General features: G+C 39.6%; 1 protein-coding gene across 1 annotated transcript in view; it reads right to left on the bottom strand.

Annotated features, from left to right (window-relative positions):
* Nucleotides 1–8276: 8276 nt before the first annotated feature.
* Nucleotides 8277–20609, bottom strand: part of IQUB (IQ motif and ubiquitin domain containing) — a 128331-nt gene continuing 115998 nt past the window's right edge. Inside the window, exon 13 of the mRNA XM_032643054.1 lies at nucleotides 8277–8400. Coding sequence (XP_032498945.1) covers nucleotides 8392–8400 — 9 coding nt within the window. The 3' untranslated portion in view covers nucleotides 8277–8391. The remainder of the gene's footprint in view (nucleotides 8401–20609) is intronic.

The raw sequence follows: 20609 nt of genomic DNA, 5'->3' as shown, positions 1-20609 counted from the left end.
GGGGCACGAACCCTCGTCCCCTGCATCAGCAGGCGGACTCTCAACCACTGTGCCACCAGGGAAGCCCTAGAACACCTTTTAATAACTGATGCATTAAATGGAGAACAGTTTTCTTTCATGAGAATATACTACTTGACCTTCTGCAGAGACAAGTTCATTGAACCTAATTTTGAGAAACCGATTACATTTTTTCTAGCCAGAGATGGTTTGATTTGACTGAAGTCTGGTTAGGATGCAAAGAGGCTATTAAAATGACTTTTAGCATTTTTTCCAAAGAGCGATCCATTAATTGCTTGTGAATATTCATCCCTCAACCCTCCTACTCTATTAGGCTCAAACCAGCGCTGTAAGATTATGATGTTTTTATTGATATAATTAATAATAAATGTTACTCATTAACTTGGTTATCGCCAAATTGGACATTTAACAAATGTACTCGGGGCCTTACCCTAGTGAATTTAAGATAAATATGAGGCAACATACGACCTGAAAAGATGAAATCAAGAGTGTTACTGTGGAAAGAAAAAAAAGTGGAGAAAGTGCTTTACCAAGTTTTGGAAAGGCTAAAAACAATGATTTTTAAAACTAATTCTCTTTAGGTTTCTCTGAACAACATGCTCAAAGAATTTAAGATATCTGCTCAATATATAACATCAATTGAAATCTTAAAAGATAGTTTAAAGTACCAGAAGCAAGAAGAACCCTACAAAAAGCAATAATATGCAAAATGCAGAGACTGGATTATGAAAAAACAAAAACCTACCACTTTACTTCACTCCTCATTCTACAACCAAGAATCCAGCTCCTGTATAATCAGAAAATCTAAGGAGTAACAGCAATGAAATATTTCTGCCCTACTGTAATGCTGCAAATTGGAACCTTGAAAATTGTACTCAGATGTGTACCAACGGATCTCAATTGCAAAACAGCATAAGGAACGAGATTTGCAAATGTAGTCTAAGGACCTAGAATAATATTTTAAATCAGGCTGCATTAACTTGGAATTTGTCCATGAGTTGACGTTTACCTTCACATTATTTGAAAGAAAAATCAGAATGTAGACAGAACTTTTCTTTTATTTAAAAAAAAATAATAACAGCACCCTTCGATAGCTCAGCTAGTAGCGCCGAAGACTGTAGACGTGATTTTTGAAAAAACAGACGCTTTTCCAGCTTTCCAGCTCTAAACAATAAACTCTACTGTGCTAATCCCTGCCCCACATGAACAGGTGGGGTGGGGATGGCAGGCAGGTGAGAAGGAGTAAAAGAGGTGGACACACGTGTCAACTTGGCCAGACATAATCACTAGTAGGTAGAGAGGAGACTGGGTTCCACGAGGCCAGAGAAATTACTGTCTTATCCCATTTTACAGATCAGAAACTGAAGCTGAGAGGTTACTTGTGCAAAATCCCACAGCTGGGAATCAATTCTAAGGGATTTTTGCCCCTAAAGCCCCCACTTTTCCTATTCCAGCATCTTCAGAGAGATAACACAAGATTCTCGTAAAGTGGTTGATCAACAAAACGCTTCTATGATTAGCCTTCCTCCGGCTGCAAGACTGACAGCAGGCCAGGTGGCTCAAGGTTCCCCACCCTCCATTCTTTTCGGTGCCCCTCTACCGAGGAGGCTGTGCTTTTTCCTCGGTGCCCCTTGGATACACCAATGTGAATGGAGGTCTCAACAGCTAGAAATGAAGGTGCCCCATCTTCCCTCACATGTCAAGGTCACCTGTAAGCATCACTGTTAGGCACTGTGCGAAGGTTCAGAGAAATAGGGTACCATTCTTGTTAACAAGCTGCTTCCAGGCTGATTAGAAGACAAGGCAGGATCATCCTTGCTTTTATCCCCCCAGAATAAACATAATGAGAATATCAAGCAACTAGGGAGGAAAGTCAAAAGAGATATTTTTGGTCCAGGACTTTCAGAGGTCCTACAATATTAAATCACATGGGTAGGAGACAAACTCCCAAATGCATAAGGACATGTGGATCTATGTAGGTATGAAAACATAATTCCTTTTCTGTGTCTCCTTTCTTGTTTTCAGTACTTTCACACCCCATGTCCTATTGCTCACCTGGCGTGTCCAACTGCCTAAGCCCTACCTCGACTGTGTAGGATAAGTTTATGCTCAAGTTTAAGATAAGTTAAACTTGTAAGATGTTTATGTGTAGATAAGTTATGCTTATCTTTTACTTTCATTCCTTTCTTTCAAAACTCACTAGTCCTATTTCCCCATTCTCAGTACTCTGCTGTCTCCTGGGAAAATTCAAACTTACCTGTGGGCTCCCCCAGACAAATATTATGTGTTTACAGTTACATACAAGGAGTTGCTTTTGCTGGCAGTATTAGCCATCAAGTTAGGCTATGTAGATATTTTTTAAAAGATCACAAAAGTCACTTCCAAAGGAGTGTTTATTTTATATTCTTGCTCAGACCGTATCTAAGGACAATGGTTCCTAAACCAAACTATCTTAGGAAGTTTCTTTATCAATTTTATTTCACTTAAAAAAATGAAAACAATTAATATTCGTAATGAGGCACCTACCTTGACCTTTGTTCAAGTTCTTTTTTTAAGTCAAAAAAAAAAAAAAATGACCTGAGCTACCTTGCTTAAATTAGTTAAAAACAATTCATTTTAGACACTTCAAATGTTTCAATATTTTGTGTATGACCCAATCTGCTTAATTAAAAAGAAATTTACTTTGGCTGTATCTTCAAATTTTCACTGCATTTTACAATTACTGACCCTTAATAAATATTGAAAACTGAGACCTCAATGTCTTTGAGGTCGCAGTATACCTGCACACATATAAAACAGACAAAGAGTCTTGTAGAAAAATCCTATCTTGAAGAAAATGTGAAAAAAATGGAAGACTAAACTAAGGTTGCCACTTAAATTGCGTACATCAAAATTTCAACAAATTCTTCAGTTGCTATGTAGTCATTAAGCTATTTGCCTGGTATAACCAATCTCAGTTCACTTCTGTAAACCTGTGTAAGGGTTTCATATCCAAAATAAGGTATCAATAAGAGTATTGGTAAGAAACAAAAGCTAACTATAACCAGCATAAACATGATTGGATTTGATATTTCCTTAAGAAATAACCCTCCAAGGTAAAGACTTGTAAATAGACTGCTCAGACAACTATATTTCCTAAACCTTAACAAGCTATTTCTGGTGCCTTATGAAAGTAAAGCATTTTGAAATATAATTAACTTGAGAGAACGATGATCTTGGAAAATACTACATCTTTTAAGAGAAAGTACAATACTATAAGGGCTAAAACTTGATTCTAAATATAAAAATTTAATAGTAAAAATTTACCAGTGTGTTTCCATCACTGTCTAAGGGACTGGATAATTTTCCTTTAAAACTGAAGTCTTATAATGGAGATACGTGATAGTACTTCTCAGTTTTAATGATTATTTTAATTGTCCCAGGAGATTGTGTGACTCCCAACTCTATAACAGTATAGTTACTAAGAGGCCTTCTAGTATTGATTTTATCTTGTAAATAAATTTACCTATAGGAAAGACAACTTACTGACCAGATCCATGGAATTCTAGTCTACTTCTCATTACTTTTGTTATAAATTAATACACTGAAATTATTGTGTATAAATAAAATCCTTCAGCATGACTCAATCTTTCAGATCTTACTTACCTATGACTAAAATGTGAAAATTGGGTTTCAGTATCTGCAAATTGCAGGATATGTGATCACCCCATCTCTAAGCAGACACTCTTTGAGACTCAGGCTCTGGAAAGCGTCTCTCTCTTTCACTTGGCACTTTGCCCCATGACCATAGCAAATGTTATTTCTTAAGTTTAAGCATCATTGCTTTCACCATTTTTGCATGCATGTTTAGGACTAATTTCTATTACCTTGTTCTCACTTTTGGAAAAGTAAATCGCTCACAATATTTACACTGATGTCTTAAGAAAGCAAATTTGTAGTCCCGTAAATTTTAATAATCTATGCCAGGCATCACTGTAGAAGGGGATAGTGCCCTGAAACCGATCAGTAAATGAAAGAGACTAACTCCCCAAACATTATGGGGCTTCCATTTCTGGACCGGTAAGGACTGTCTGTGGGATAAAGCGAGAACTGTTGCACTACAAACATTTAGGGCATTTGGGGCGAAAAAGCTCAGGCTGAGGCTCTTGGGCAGGCAGAACATGCTTATTTCATAACCCACTTACTCACAACTACCAAAACCTATGGCCAGTTGCCTTTTTAAAAACTGTAGAAAATTGGAGGCGATGATACTTTAGTGGTGATTAAGACAAATGCTTAATATTTCTGAAGATAAAAAGGTTTGCGAGAAGTTTCGGGATTTGCCTGCCATCACACTGTCTCCCAGGAGTAAACTGGGAGCATCCCTGTCGATTTAGAGCTTTCTATGGCCCCATCCTTCTTTCCATTTTAACTTGCACTGATGTACACAACTCATGCCCTTTAATCCTCCGTGGTTTCATCACTTAGAAGCACTATATTGAGTAGAGGTAAATAATTATTTTATGTAGGTCTAATTAAGTTCAAACTGACTAGCGTTGGCCCCAGACTTTCTGCATTCCTCGGAGTCAGTCTAATATGAGCAGTTGAATCTACTCAGTTCGACGTGTATTTGGGGGGTATATGCACCTGCTCAGGGTAGGAGAGAAGGAGCTACCACTCTGCTGAGCAGAAAGTTTCAGCTGCTAAAAGAAAGTGGACCAGAACTAAGCCATCCCAGCTTGCAGGATAAAGGAAACACCCACAGCAAAGATAGCTGGAAATCAGGTTGACATGTACTCTGTCTTTACTTTTAGGTTAAAGAAAAAAGTCTCTGAATAATTGCTATACTGTGGTAAGTGGAACATGTATTTCTTCATTTTAAACAGCCCCAAATGGTATCTAAAGAATCTTTTTCCACAATAGATAAACATTAAATGAAGAATAACTCTTATCTAGTATATAAGTATATAGTATCCCACCATATGTGAAAATAACTTATGAGGTGTAATAGTTTTCCAAATGTTTCTTTTAATATCTTTTTAATAATTAGCTATAGGTTATATTTTAAATGGCATCATGGAAATTTAGTTTTATTTGGGAGATAGGTTTGTCTACTATTTCTCCTTCCGCAGATCCAATTTAATTAACCCATTCTCTTCCTCAAAAATACATCACAGAAGTATGAGAGAGATCAGATGGCTCAGGGCAATTTGCCTGTGGGGACAACTCAATGCCTAGGACCTGTGGAGTGTGTCATTAGGATCACCTAGTATGAAGGACAATGCCTTTACCTCAAGTTAAACTAATGTCTCAGGTTAAATGATGCTAGGCAATCTTGAAGTCATCACTAAGATTTCAGGGCTTTTCCTGGAATTAATGCATAACTTTTCTTCATATTCATTCACTCACAAAACATTGATCGATCAACTGTAAGCCAAGTGTTGTGCTAGGCGTTAAGAATACCAAATCAAATGCAACAGGAGCCTGCCCTTGAAGAGCTCATAGGCTGGTTCCAGGGCTTTTATTTAGCCCAACACACCAGTGTTATTTAAAGCTGGTTTCCATTCTGATTGACCGACACCTATGTTCTACTGGTGTTTACATGTTTTGAATATTCTCTACCACCTTGCTGTCTGTAACTGCAAATTTTAGGAGCATGGAAGAACTCAAAAACATGCCACTGAGTGAGATTTAACAGAGGTGCATACAAGGCCCAGTGGGAGAATCCAGCAAGGAGTGGTGAAAGTCACATGATGGCATTTGAGAAGGCTTCACAGAGAAGATATTAGAGCCGTAAATAATGAAGTTTGGGAGTGAGGGGAGGAATGGGGGAAGGGACTGAAGGGGTCAGAAAAGTCTGGGGGATTTGGAACTACCAGAGCATACTCTTTTTTACTGAATAATATTTGGAAGCAGCTCAAGTACTAATACCACGTGAAACATAATTAAATATAGCGATTTCATTTAGTTGTTAAAAAGACTACCTTGGCCTTCCCTGGTGGCGCAGTGGCTGAGAGTCCGCCTGCCGATGCAGATGACGCAGGTTTGTGCCCCGGTCCGGGAAGATCCCACATGCCGCGGAGCGGCTGGGCCCATGAGCCATGGCCGCTGAGCCTGCGCATCCGGAGCCTGTGCTCTGCAACGGGAGAGGCCACAACAGTGAGAGGCCCGCGTACCGCAAAAAAAAAAAAAAAGACTACCTTTCACAGTTTCCCCAAATATTCAAGGACATCTGGGATCATTGTTTTAAAATAAATAAATAAGGTAAGAAAGCAGTAAATAACTGGAGAAGAGGAAAGACTGTAGCTCCAGAAATTGGTAAAGAGCGTCTTAGAAGGGCCTTCCTCTAATTTCCCCTTTCCTGGTTGCTGGCCTTCACTAGTCATTTAGCTCTGGCCGAGGATGCTCGGGAGGAACTGTGGAGAAGATGTCTCTTGGCTGCATGCCATCCTCTGAACCGCACATGATAAAAACACTAAAGTACAATAATAATGGTAAATTATTCTGTCTTGTTCCAAATGATTTTAAACTGTTTTGGAGAGCTTTCAAATGCTTTTGAATTAAGAAAATAATTGCAATCCTAAATTTCAGGAACGTGACAAAACTTAAAATATCCTATTAATTTAAAGTTGAGGCACCTTTCATTCTTAATACATGTCATTTCACAAGTCCTTGCATATTTCAAGGTCTAAATAGATTTTTTAAAATGCTCTTAGAGCCTTAACTTCTTTATTTTAACAGAAATAACACAGACTCTTACTTAAATGTATAAACTTAATATATATTCAAATATCCAATAACAGAGAATGTTTCATATTAGCTTGTTAGTTAAATTACATTTTGTGAGTAAACAAATTTAGAGCTTATGAATGAAACCAGATGGAGAACCAAAAGAATCAGTGTTTGCCATATTTTGACTGCAGACAGTGACTGAGGAATTTTAGCTATGCACCATGCCTCAACCCTGACCTCCAGAGGCCGTTCTAAGAATGACAGAAGGTTTCTAACATTTAAACCTTGACGGAACTTTGTTAAAGCTATCAAATTTGTCCACGTGCTTCAGAGAACCCGTCTCAGAGCACAGCAAACAAATGAGGAAATTATCCTGTCTTAATCCAGAGAACAATTCCAAACTATTACTTTAATTTCCAAAGCAATCCTTAATATTTTCCAACTGGCTGGAATTTCTAACCCATTCAAGTGTTACAAATAACTTTATTCACTCTCCCTTCCATTCTTTATGAAGAACGATAACTCTATTCTCCTTACTTTTTATTATCAGCTAAATGAAAATTTTTTTACCAGCAAAACGGTTCTCGGTTTCCCTGAATGATCCTTTAATCTTTTCCTACAAGTCTCATTTTCTAATCTCTTTTTTTTTTTTTTTTTTGTGGTACGCAGGCCTCTCACTGTTGTGGCCTCTCCCATTGCGGAGCACAGGCTCCTGACGCGCAGGCCCAGCGGCCATGGCTCACGGGCCCAGCCGCTCCGCGGCATGTGGGATTTTCCCGGACCGGGGCACGAACCCGTGTCCCCTGCATCGGCAGGTGGACTCAACCACTGCGTCACCGGGGAAGCCCTCTACTTATTTTTATGAGTCTACTCTAAGACTTTTATTAGCTACCCAGTTAACATTAAACGTCATACGTTAATGATGAAAGAGATGAATTTATTTATAATACTTTAGGGAAATTTCCTATTTCCTTACACATAAGCTACCAAAAGACCATCCTGGAAAATTGCAGTTAATTAAATGAACTAGCTACTAATGAGATCTAAACAAACAAACAAAGCTACTAATGCAATTTAAATAACTTGAAGAAATGTTACTTAAAGCTCACTAATAATCATTACACCCTCAAAGTGTTACTTGGACATACAAATATGAACAAGATGGTGTCAAATGCTACCCAAGATCGTGTTTTCCAGGAGTTGGCTACTAAAGCTTATGCTGGGCACACGTGGCCCACATTTGAAGAATAGAGAACTTACAACCAACAGGATCAATGCTTCTCGAAAGACTTGATGATAGACACCATTTTGGCAGAATCCCACATAACTACCACCACACCTCCACCACTACCCACCAAATTTCCACTTTCCCATTCCCATTGCAGAGAGCGGGGTGATATTATTAAGACATATCACTTTGCTGAGAATGATACTGTGATCTATAAGAAATATATGTAGAACCAAAACTGAAGTGGAGTCACTTATGTTGGGGACAAAAAGGAGCTGGCGACACAGGTGCATTAAAGAAAAGCAAAGGTTAACCTTACCTAGTATCAGTTGGGAGATTGTACAGCTCTTCTCAGAAATCAGCAGAGGACACCAGCAATGTGCCGAGGTCAAAAGTCAGTTCACACCACCTCTGGACTTTTTTGTTCCCCTAAGTCAGCTACCCTGATTCAAAAAGAAAGATGACCATCATGCAACCGGTCAGCTGAAAAAGACAAATAATTTCCGCATTTACCCCATAAAAACCCTTTAGCCTGTAAACAGCTGGGAACTCACTGCTCCCATAGCCTTGAGTTTCCCAGCTTGTCGGTCAAAACCCTTGCCATAAACTCATCTTTGGCTTTGTTTTACTTGGTGTGCAGAGTTTGGTTTTTCACATATATATTTGGCCATTCAGATGACCAAAATATATTTCTCATATGTATTTTGTCTTCCTCCATGGTTCCTGGCTCACAGCTCCCCAAACCTTTGGAATTTCCTGAGTGAGTGACAAGAACAATGGCAGCATCTTTTGTTATAATATTTGGTCTCTTGTCCTCAGTTTCTGGAAGCACTTTAGAGTCATAAAGGTGAAATGGGTGTCTTGTTATATATAACAAGCCCTCTATCACTACTGGATTTATGTTAGGGAGATGATTTTGGGATAGCACATAAGGATGGGGGCTGGTTGCCAGAGGAACCAAATATTCTTTCAAAGAGGAGTATTAGGCCTGGCTTAATTGAGAACCACTGATTTGATACTATTTTAAATTTCCAAAGTTAGTCCCACTTTCTTATATCTCCCCTACCAAAGAAATAAAACCAAACAAATTTATTTAAATATAGTCAAGCCAAAGATGAGAAAGAATATTTTCTAAGCAGGGAAAGAAATTGAAATAAATGATCAAATCATCAAAAAATTTATTTTTTTCAAAGGTGTTGCTAAACTCAAGCAGTCCCTCTAGTGCTTGGAGTTGGGGGCACCACTAAAGGGACGGCAAGGCTCAGAATTCCTTAAGAAGTCAATTCTGAAGGTGATGAACAAGAACAGAATAAGAAACTTTTGCTTAAGAAGTCAAATGTGCACTCCAAGTATTTCCTGTGTCCTTGTCAGTGGTTTTCTTAGGATTCACTGTGTTCACACCAGAATGAAAAGAGAGGATGGCATCCAAAACCCACACAAATCAGCTTCCCAGCCCAAGGTGGGCTCCAGTCGCAGCCCCCAGCAATGGGCGTGGATGTGAAGTTGGAGAAGAGTTCTTCCTGGCATATCAAGTCCTCTCTTTCTTTGGGAGAAAATAGCACACTTTGGCCATAATAGGAGAGATTGACAAACCTATTTTAAAGGATGTTTACTGAAGTGTTTCTATTGTATTAAAGCTATGCCTTTTAGTATAATAAACGGAGTAAAATTTTTAATCTCCTCCTAAAGGCCTTCTCAAAAATAACTCGAGAGATAAGAAAAGTTTCGTTAACTTCTGCACCAGTAGAGGAGATTACTCTCTTGTCTCTTCCCACAAGAGACATCAGGGTCTTAAGGGTATGATTCACTGTGAGATTAATTTCCCATCTCTTCGGTTACAGTCTGCATCTCCCAACTGGGAGGAACGTTTCGATTTTTGGTAAACATTTTAAAAAAATCAGTTCATGTTTTGCCAAGTTTGTATGGATTACCCAATTAATACTCAATATAATCATTATCTGGAAGCTGCTTTTGGGATAATCATCAATTAAATAGTTATTTTATTTTAATGAAGAGAGAAAAAACATTTTCCTAAGGAAGAATGTTTTTAAATTAATTGATGTGTTCTCCAAGTTGTAAGACGTTAGCATTCACATCTTGCCTCTGCTTTACAGCTAGACATCTCTTTTATCGTTAAGAGAAGGGAATTATGACTAGCACTCAACAGTAGGAATATCACCTGGAAAAAATGAGTCTTTATCTCATTAAGGCTTTCCGAATGACTTCTGAGATGATGATAAATTATTTTACATTCCAGGAAAAGAAGAGACAACTGTAACTATAGTTACCAAGTGTATCAGGGGCCCCTGCTTTCCAGAATAGCCTCCAGACTAAGTATTTATTCAAGTGAGTTGTCATGTAAACACACTGAGAGGCAGGAGGTTACAGAAGGCTTTAAATGCACCTGTCACAAACATTTTAATATGCAACATTTCTTATCTTCACTTTTTTTTTCATAAAATACTATGTACTTTGGAAACGTCTTTTAAGAGATAGCCTCCCTTGAGTTGCCTAGGACAAAAAACATTAGATGGCCGTTGTTCTGGTACAACAGGTATTTATTTTCTAGACTTCACATGTCCAGGATGTAATGCACATAGATGGCCTTGACTTGCTTAATACTTTTAACTGGAAAGAAGGAATTTCCTGTTGTTTTAGAAGACAGGAAGTAGAATGTCCAGCTCCCCTTGCCTCTAGAAAACACTCTCTGTACTTACTTCATGGGGATATAAAATTCCAGTGCTCTAGGTAAGTTCTGGAATTAGAGATGTCTTTTCCCTGGGGCTGTGCTATAGGCTGTATTATTTATTCTACATATTGATACTCAATATATATTTGGCTTCTTCAGAGCATATAACAACATAGGATCTAAAATCAGCTACCTGGATTTGAACACTGGATACTTCACTTACTAGATATGTGAACATGACCAATTAACTTAATCTCTTCAAACTCTATTTCCCCATCTGTAAAAAGGAGAAAATAGTAGTGTCTTCCTCTTAGGTCGGTTTTGAAGATTAAATGAGGTAACTCTCCAAGGCTTAGAATCTTCCAAGGTTTCTCTACCAGTGTTAAGAAAAGAGAGGATCATCTTTCTCATTCTTCCAAGAGAATCAACAGGAAACTATTCTTTAAACAGCCACACACACACACACTCACACACACACACACACACACCCCTCCAAGAGAGGAGTGAAATTCAGAGTCTATATAATACCGAAGAAACTATTTCCCTTAAAAAAAAAAAAAAGTACAAAGTCCCTAAGCTACAAAGATAATAGCCTGGACTTCCCTGGTAGCGCAGTGGTTGAGAGTCCGCCTGCTGATGCAGGGGACACGGATTCGTGCCCCGGTCCGGGAAGATCCCACATGCCGCAGAGCGGCTGGGCCAGTGAGCCATGTCCACTGAGCCTGCGCATCCGGAGCCTGTGCTCTGCAGCAGGAGAGGCCACAACAGTGAGAGGACTGCGTACCAAAAAAAAAAAAAAAAAATTAAAGGTTCAAATATTAGTCAAAAATATTTTTGGGGGGGGCTTCCCTGGTGGCACAGTGGTTAAGAATCTGCCTGCCAATGAAGGGGGACATGGGTTCAATCCCTCGTCTGGGAAGATCCCACATGCCACAGAGCAACTAAGCCCGTGTGCCACAACTACTGAGCCTGCACTCTAGAGCCCGTGAGCCACAACTACTGAAGCCTGTGGGCCACAGCTACTGAGCCTGCACTCTAGAGCCCATGTTCCGCAACAAAAGAAGCCACCACGATGAGAAGCCCCCCCCACCCCGGCAGCTCACCACAACTAGAGAAAGCCTGCACGCAGCAACAAAGACCCAACATAACCAAAAATAAATAAACTTTTTAAAATATTTTTTTTGAAAATGACCATTAGTGTAATAGAAATAGAATGTAGATTTCAAATCACAAAAAAAAAGAGTAATAAAATAATTTTATTCAATCAAGCAAAAGTCAGGGCAAAAAAAAAACAAGAAGAAGAATATAATGAAGACAGCATAGTAGGAATTAAATAGGACTTCTGCTTCTGGACTTGACAGAACAACTGGTACAAGTATCGTTCCCTCTCACGCTGTAAACAACTATTAAACTGGACAAAATATATGAGGTAACCGTTGTCAGGGACTGAACAATAGGCAGCACAGGACTGTGATTCTCCGAGGAGGAAAACACATGGTGAGCCCCGTGATAGCCCTGGATTCTGCTTAGAGGTCACTTTTCTACCTTGGCTCAAGGAGGTAGACTCTAAGAGGAGTGACGGTCATTGAGAAGGCAGAGATTGAAGTTCCAAGTTGCTGAAGGGGTTGGCACTTAGAGGGAAGCTACCAGAGCTCTACTGGTGGAGGACAGGCGGAAGTCTGCATAGAGATTGAAGGTGGGTCATTGGGCTAGGCTGAATATGCACAAGATCAGACTTCCGGAAACTTAGCTGAGATCGTCTGCTAAGTTTGGGGCTAACTTTTGGTTCAGCAAATTCTGAAAAGGCATTTTCCAAGTGGTTAACATTCATTTGAAGTTGAGCACAGGGGAGATATTATTAAAAATTATCTTCATCCAACCTCATCAGAAAATGTAAATAAACATAGACGCTACTAGATGGAGAAACTAAATGAGAATGCAGTTAAATTGGCAAAATAACCCAGAGTGCACAACAGTCAGGTCCAAGTGTAATATTACATGTGAAGAGCTTCAGTGAGTTTCTTTAAACTTGTTCCAAGATTCACCTCCTAGTAAGTCATATTCAAATTATAGATCTCAAGTTTAGATATCTGTAGCTAATCAATATCCTAGCACATCTGCGACTCATTTCTTATTTGCGTGGGTCAGTTCTGTTCTTAATTTTGCTGGACTATCAGAGCAAGAAAAACCAGAGACCAATACTTATGAGCCCTGGTTTCCCCACATGTAAACTAGAGGGAGATATCTGTGGGATCCAAACACAAAAGCTACTGCATAAATACTTTTTTGATTATTTAGACTTATACTGCCAAAGGGGGCTATAAATTGCATACAGACCATAGTTTTATTATATTTTCCTAATTAACTCATTCAACAAATTGTTTTTTAGTATCAATATATGGCAGGTATTGTTGGGCACAGGAATTAAACAGTGAATAAACCTAACAAAAATCTTAGCCTTTATGGAGCTTATAGATAATCGTAGTGTAATTAAGTAAACATGGCCTAGAGAATTGAGTTGGCTTATTTTCTTTTTTTCCTGGCTGATATTTTTAGGAATAAGTTACCCTGGTTATTTTTTTCATGCTTTGGCTTTACTCCTTATCTTAACAATTTAGGCAGCTTATTTTAAAAATTTACATTTGATTTATTCATAATAGCCAAGTATCAATAAATAGTTTTAAACATGTATAATATACTTAAAAATTTGTACATACTGAGAATTTATTCTGAATTTAACTCAAAATGGATAAAAGTATCTCACCTGTTCATGACAGTTTTATTAGAGCAGGTTTTATTTTTTTGATTTTGTTTATACATATATTTAAATTTTTCTTCAATGATTGTATGGTGCTTTCTGTTAGAAAAAGACATTATTTTTAAGTCTTTAAATATAGTTCCTTATACTGTCTATAAAAAATTAGGTCATGAATAAATAAACATAAAATTTGCTTTTAAAAAAATAATATTTTTTTGAACCTAGAAGTCTACTATAACCTAAGCAAATAACTACATTTATATTTATAACTTTGCTTAGCTATAACCTAAGCAAATTCTGAAATTTGTTGAGGCCTCTTTGGCTGAAAAATTAGGACATTTCTTAAAGCAACAGACTGGAGAAAAATATTTTTGTGAAACATACCCTGGATAAACAAGCTTTAACTTAGTCTTTTCTGATGTGCACTGCAATATATTTTTATATGAAGGAACACTAATCTGTATAAAACAAGTTTTCTGTTGCTTAAATAGAAATGCCATTACATCAGTGACAACTGTCCTGAGTTTAAGAATTGCCCTGGGGCTTCCCTGGTGGTGCAGTGGTTGAGAGTCTGCCTGCCGATGCAGGGGACACGGGTTCGTGCCCTGGTCCGGGAGGATCCCACATGCCGCGGAGCGGCTGGGCCCATGAGCCATGGCCGCTGAGCCTGCGCGTCCGGAGCCTGTGCTCCGCAGAGGGAGAGGCCACAGCAGTGAGAGGCCCGCGTATGGCAAAAAAAAAAAAAAAAGAATTGCCCTGAATGAATAGTGAAATCCTCCACTGTTAACACTCTCCTGAAAGGGACTGCTAAGGAATTTTTTTGTCTCGGGGGGGGGGGGCTGTGTTGGGTCTCGGTTGCTGCTGTGCACGGGCTTTCTCTAGTTGCGGCAGCGGGGGTTACTCTTCATTGCGGTGAGCAGGCTCCTCATTGCTGTGGCTTCTCCTGTTGCGGAGCATGGGTTCTAGGCGTGAGGGCCTCAGCAGTTGCAGCGTGCAGGCACAGCAGTTCTGATTCACAGGTTCCAGAGCGCAGGCTCAGTAGTTGTGGCGCATGGGCTTAGTTGCTCCACAGCATGTGGGATCCTCCCAGACCAGGGCTCAAACCCATGTCCCCTGCATTGGCAGGTGGACTCTTAACCTGGAATATTACTCAGCCATAAAAAAGAATGAAATAATGCCATTTGTAGCAATATGGATGGACCTAGAGATGATCATACTAAGCGAAGTCAGAAAGAGAAAGACAAATACCATGTGATATCACTTATATGTGGAATCTAAAATATGACACAAACGAACATAACTATAAAACAGAAACAGACTCAAAGACATAGAGAACAGACTTGTGGTTGCCAAGGGGGAGAGGGGTGGGGGAGGGAAGGATTAGGAGTTGGAGATTAGCAGATGCAAACTAGTCAAAAATACTGAATCACTATGCTGTACACCTGAAGCTAATATTGTAAATCAACTATACTTCAATTAAAAAAAAAAATCAAACATAGAGTGTGTTCTCCATGGATTTTGTGTTCAAAAAATATTTTCTGAACACCTATATGTCTGGGCACTGTGGTTGGCGCTTGGAATTTGAAAGGAAATAAGATAGACAAGATCCTTGTCCTTTAGGAGATAGATTAAGAATAAATTATGTACATATTTTGATAAGTGTTTTAGAGGAAATAAATGGAAAGCTGAGCAAGATGGATAATTTAGGCCAAAACTCTCCTCTGGTATAAAGAAACATCAACATAACATTTCACCAAGGAGTGGTGGTCTTGCACTTCCAATGTGTCATCGTGGTGCTAGTGTAGGGTGAATTGTGCCCCTTCCCCAAAACTGGTATGGTGATGTCCCAATCCCAGTATCTGTGAATGTGACTTTATTTGGAAATGGTGTCTTTGCAGATGTGATGAAGTTAAAATGTGGAAATAATGGACTAACATGGGTCCTAATCCAACGATGAGTATTCTTATTAGAAAAGGAAAAACTGGACAAAAACACACACAGAGGAGAAAGTCATGTCAAAATGGAGGCAGGGATGGGAGTTACGTACCCACAAGGCAAGGAACACCAAGGATTGCTGGCAACCACCAGAAGCAGAGAGGAGTGTGGAACATACACTCTCTAAGAGCCTCCAGAAGGAACCAACCAAGGTGACACTTTGACTTTGGACTTCTGGCTTCCTCAACTATGATAGAATACATTTTGTTTGAAGCCACCCTGCTTGTAGTACTTTATTATGGCAGGACCAGGAAACCAAATTAGGTGCCAATGGCTTTATACAAGGGGATGACCACATAGGATGTTTTCTCGACTGTACTATGCAGAATATCATTTTCAAAAGAGAGAACAAAAAATCAACAAAAAGGAAAGATTGATTTATATTGGGAAGACCAAAACTAGCTAAGAGTCCCTTCAGTTCTTGAAATTCTCTGACTCTTAAACCAGAAAAATTGTGTAGTCGAGCAATTATCCACTCAATTAGTCCTCACGAGATCAACTTACTAACACAGGAACCCACTGAAATGGGGCATGCTAGCCTCGCAGTCTGAGTTGGGATGGCTTTACTTGTGCTCCTTGGTGAAATACTACATTGATGTTTCTTTATACCAAGGTGAGTTTTGGCCTAATTATCCATCCTGCCTATCAAAATCAACAAAACCACACGTGTTGCGTAAACATGACTTCAGTGTTCATATAATTGTGTTTTTTCAGAGTTTAAATACTTAAAATCCTTTAAACCAGGGAAACCTTCGTTTCTTTTCTGGGATACATATATTTCCAGTGTAAATTTTTTAAACAAAGAAAAATAGCATAAATCTTTTCAACAACTATAATTTAAACTTGAACCAAATAAAAGTGATTTGGTATCTTTTTGGAGAGACATGCTTCTACGAAGCAGAAAAGGAAAAATAGAAATAGTTTTAAAACAAAGAACTTGATTTGTTTAAGACAAACATAAAGCAAAACAGAAAAGGTAGTGCCCCCAACCAAACACCACAGAAAATGTCAGCATAACAGAAAATGTCAAAAGACAAAAAAATCTAACCTTTTTTAAATCCCATTCATTTCCCACAGACTTTAAGAATCTTTCCTTTTTAAATAAAAATTTTCTTCCTTTTTCTTATTGCAGGAAAGGATATAAATCAATCTGGCACTGCCCTATAAAACTCAGACTTATACTAAACAGAAGCAACAAAAGTGTGAAATGATCTTCCCTTTCCCGGTGCTGCCTTTCCTTCAAGGGCCTTAGTACATCAATAACAGAGACCACCTAACAGTCCAAGGTCATGCAATAGAGAACAGAATGAGCCTGAAGTTTAAGTCCACCCTTCCGTTTGCCCAGGGCGATAGAGCAGAGTGCAAGGGCTGCCATTTGCATAGCCCCAGGGGTGCCGTTCCTATCACATAATCGAGTTTGCAGTGTATCAGCAGAACGGTTCAGAGCTAAGCTCTCCAGGGAATAGGTGGGAGCCGGTGTGGCTTCATTACTTATTAACCATGTGCCTTGGCAAGTTTTAATAGTTAACCTCCTAAGCCTCAAATTCCTCATCTATTGAACAAGATAATAATATTCCCTATTTCATAGGATTGTCAAAGGGCATAAAATAATGCAAATATCTGGCATTATAAGAAGGAACTCAACAAATCACTTATGTATTGTTAATATATATAAGCTTAGGAGATGGAAAGTGAGAAAAGGTTAAACCTCCCTTCTGGGTCTCTCCTCTACAAGTATGTTCATATATTTGTTCCCACCCCACTTCCTGACACTCTCATCTATTTTGTCCTCACGACACTTAATTAAACAGCTAAAACAAAACAAAACAAAAACCAAAAAACACAGCTAAAGCTCCAGTTATGAAAGTGATATATGCCCTTGATAGAAGACAGCTGTTGCCTAAGCTACTTATGCTGATAAGAGATTCAGCTTCCAATTTCCAACAAGCCTTAAGAGGCATTCAAGCCTCTGCATTGATGTTCTATCAGTGGCCTGGAGAAGTGACAAACACGAGTGAGGAGAGAGTGAGTTAAAGACACACGTAAGCTGGAGGCTTCATGTATGCTCACCGATAGATAAACATTTGGGGAGTTAGTAACCATTTGAGTGTCCTGTCTGCCAAGACTGTGGTGATTTTTGACCATAGAACCAAAAGTCTCAGGCAGTCTGCTGGTCCCTCAACCACTAAGCCTAAAGATGTGCACTGAATTGCAGCTACATTAAATGTATCTCTTTACCCATGAACCAACACAAAAGAAGCAGGCTGATTCTGGGTACCTCCCTTAAATGCCAGCTGGTGTGTCAACAATCTTGGAATGGAGCTGTTGAGCCAAGTATCAGTTTTCCTCAACAAACAGTCCTCTGAATATGTGCTCCATTAGATCCATGTGAAGGGATCAACTATGAAAGAGTTTGCTACATCACCATGTTATCAGTGTCGTCAGCATCATTGCTAAGTACTTGAGTGCCCCCAAAAGTAGAGTCTGAGACAAAGACTTGGGTAATTTTTGTTTGGGAGGTGATGCCAGGGAGGCAGAGGCAGAGTAAGCAGTAAGGAGAGTAAGACAGAGCAGGGGAAAAAACCTGGTAAGGTAGGTATTGTACAGCTGGTTATTGCTGTGAGCAACTGGGATTTAACCTCATTGGGAACCCTTGGCAAACCACCTAGAACGCACCGCAGGATTCGTATTTAAAATCACAGCCCAGCTGACATCACCAAGAGACAGATGGAGGTGGGAGAGTGGGGAGATGGGGAGAGCAAATTCTCCTGTGAAGTCAGATTATCAAAGGGAATGAGCTGGGCGGAGAGGAGGTGGTGGCCTCAAAAGCAGTGCTTGAAATTGAGATTATAGACAGTTTCACTGTAGTTCTTATGTTAGCTCCCTTATTGTAGGAGAGCTTCTTCTCTCCTGGTGAGAAAAGGAAGCTCAGAGTAACTACTTCCCCTCTCTGTGCCTTAACTCACTCTACCCTCGAGCAGGTTAATGGTTTATATGAATGTAAATTTGGAGGAATAACCCATGCTTCACTCAGCTCCACCCTTTTTCCCTTTGGAAGTACCTCCTTCCAGAGAGTACCAGCTCTCCCGTGCCCTCATACTGTAAGGATGCAGCGCTACCTCTGTCATGGGAGGGAGGGGAAGAAGAAAGGCCCACTCCTGCCCAGTGCTGCTAGGGACAACATGCTTCCTAATTCTTGGGTTCAAAATTGTAAGTTCATTTGGCTTACGAACCTAAAATTCCCATGGAAGATGGGAAAGGGGATTGCTGCTGAGAAGTTGAAACCCCAAGCTGATCCTATTCTAGGATATATGCCTCTTCGAGGTGGTAGAATCTTCAGCTTAAAAAAAAATTTTTGGGCGCTTCCCTGGTGGTGCAGTGGTTGGGAGTCTGCCTGCCGATGCAGGGGACGCGGGTTCGTGCCCCGGTCCGGGAAGATCCCACATGCCGCAGAGCGGCTGGGCCCGTGAGCCATGGCCGCTGAGCCTGTGCGTCCGGAGCCTGTGCTCCGCAACGGGAGAGGCCACAACAGTGAGAGGCCCGCGTACCGAAAAAAAAAAAAATTTTTTTTTTTATTAAGAAGACCAAGCCTAAGAGTCAAGTGTGAGTGAACCTAGAACCCAAATAGGAAAGAGCCGCCTTCTCACAGAGGCTAATCTAAAGGGAGAAACAGGACTGTTTTGAAGCCAAGAGTGGAAGAGGGTGTGCTATCAAAACAATCATAAACTCATCAGTTAGGATCTAGTATGCTTGCAGGGAATACTAAAAAGAACACGGTTTTGGAGTAAAACAAAGATCCCAGTTCTACTTTTGCCATTTGCTTGTAAGCTTCTTTAAACCTCATTTTCTCATGTATAAAATGGGGCACTAACACCAAACTTACCAGGATATTATGAAGATTAGAAATGTGTGTGTAAATGTACGACAGCATCTTGTGTTTACAAGGTAATCACATAATAAATGGAAGCTAGAAGATGTCTCATTATAAAATGAGAAAAGTGATAGAGATGGACTGAAAATGACTGTGCCATGATTTAAACCTATGCCAAGAAAAGGAAGTACAGGAAACTTGCCTCAATTCGATATAGTTTGCTTTCCCCAATTATTCATAACATAAGGAGGTTTAGTTCTATCCTAGAGACACAAGCCAGCCTCGCATGGGCAATGTGGGGAAAGTGGGCCTCCTGAAAGAGAGGAAGCTGGTGACTGTGGACCTCAACAGATGTCTCAAGGAGTTAACCTGAGTCTTCAGGTTATAGCAGATCTAAGAATATACCTAGCATCAGTTTAAAATCTAAATATGACAGAATACGAACTCTGTCTAAACATTTCATTTTTGTTTTCTGAATCCTTATTAACAGATACCCCTAACTTAGACTCCACTGAAAAAATATTCACGAGCCTATAAACGTCTTTTGAAATGTACTCCGCTAAATCAAAGTATGTTTAAGCAAATCTATTCCAATCTTTGGTAATCCCCATATACTAATATTTCTCTATTTTAAATAATTTAAATTAGAAATTTCACTAACATACTGAGATTAAATGTTAATCAATATGGTAACCGTGTATAAAATGAATTTTGTCATAAAAACAAAAATGTTTATTCGTTCACTAAATATTGACTGCATGCCGAATAAGTGTACTGATCTTGGCACCAAAGATACAGCATGCAGGCCCTTCTTTTGCTTTCTCCTTGATGCTACAAAGATTCAGTTGCAAGCCAATTTGTTCAACTGTAATTCAAAAATGGTGGATCAGGGCTTCCCTGGTGGTGCAGTGGTTGAGAGTCCGCCCGCCGATGCAGGGGACACGGGTTCGTGCCCTGGTCCGGGAAGATCCCACATGCCACGGAGCGGCTGGGCCCGTGAGCCATGGCCGCTGAGCCTGCGTGTCCGGAGCCTGTGCTCCACAACGGGAGAGGCCACAACAGTGAGAGGCCCGCATACGACAAAAAAAAAAAAAAGGTTAATCAATCAAAGGGTGATTGGAGAATTGTGGCAGGTTTTGGAGTCCCATCAAGGAGACAGTCTGGTGTAACAAACAAAGGATGGACTCTCCTTCAGAGACTTAGACCCTAACTAACAGTTCCACTTTTTAGGTTTTTTGGTAAGTTACGTACTGACTCTGTACCTCAGTCTTGGTCTGAAAGATGGATAGAATAAGCATCAGAGAAAATTTGTACAAAAAATAATTTTAACTAGATTGCA

The sequence above is a fragment of the Phocoena sinus genome, chromosome 9 (genome assembly GCF_008692025.1).
Source record: "Phocoena sinus isolate mPhoSin1 chromosome 9, mPhoSin1.pri, whole genome shotgun sequence".
Taxonomy (NCBI): Eukaryota; Metazoa; Chordata; class Mammalia; order Artiodactyla; family Phocoenidae; genus Phocoena; species Phocoena sinus.
The sequence above is the reverse complement of the archived record's forward strand: the minus strand, read 5'-3'. Positions and strand labels throughout refer to the sequence as shown.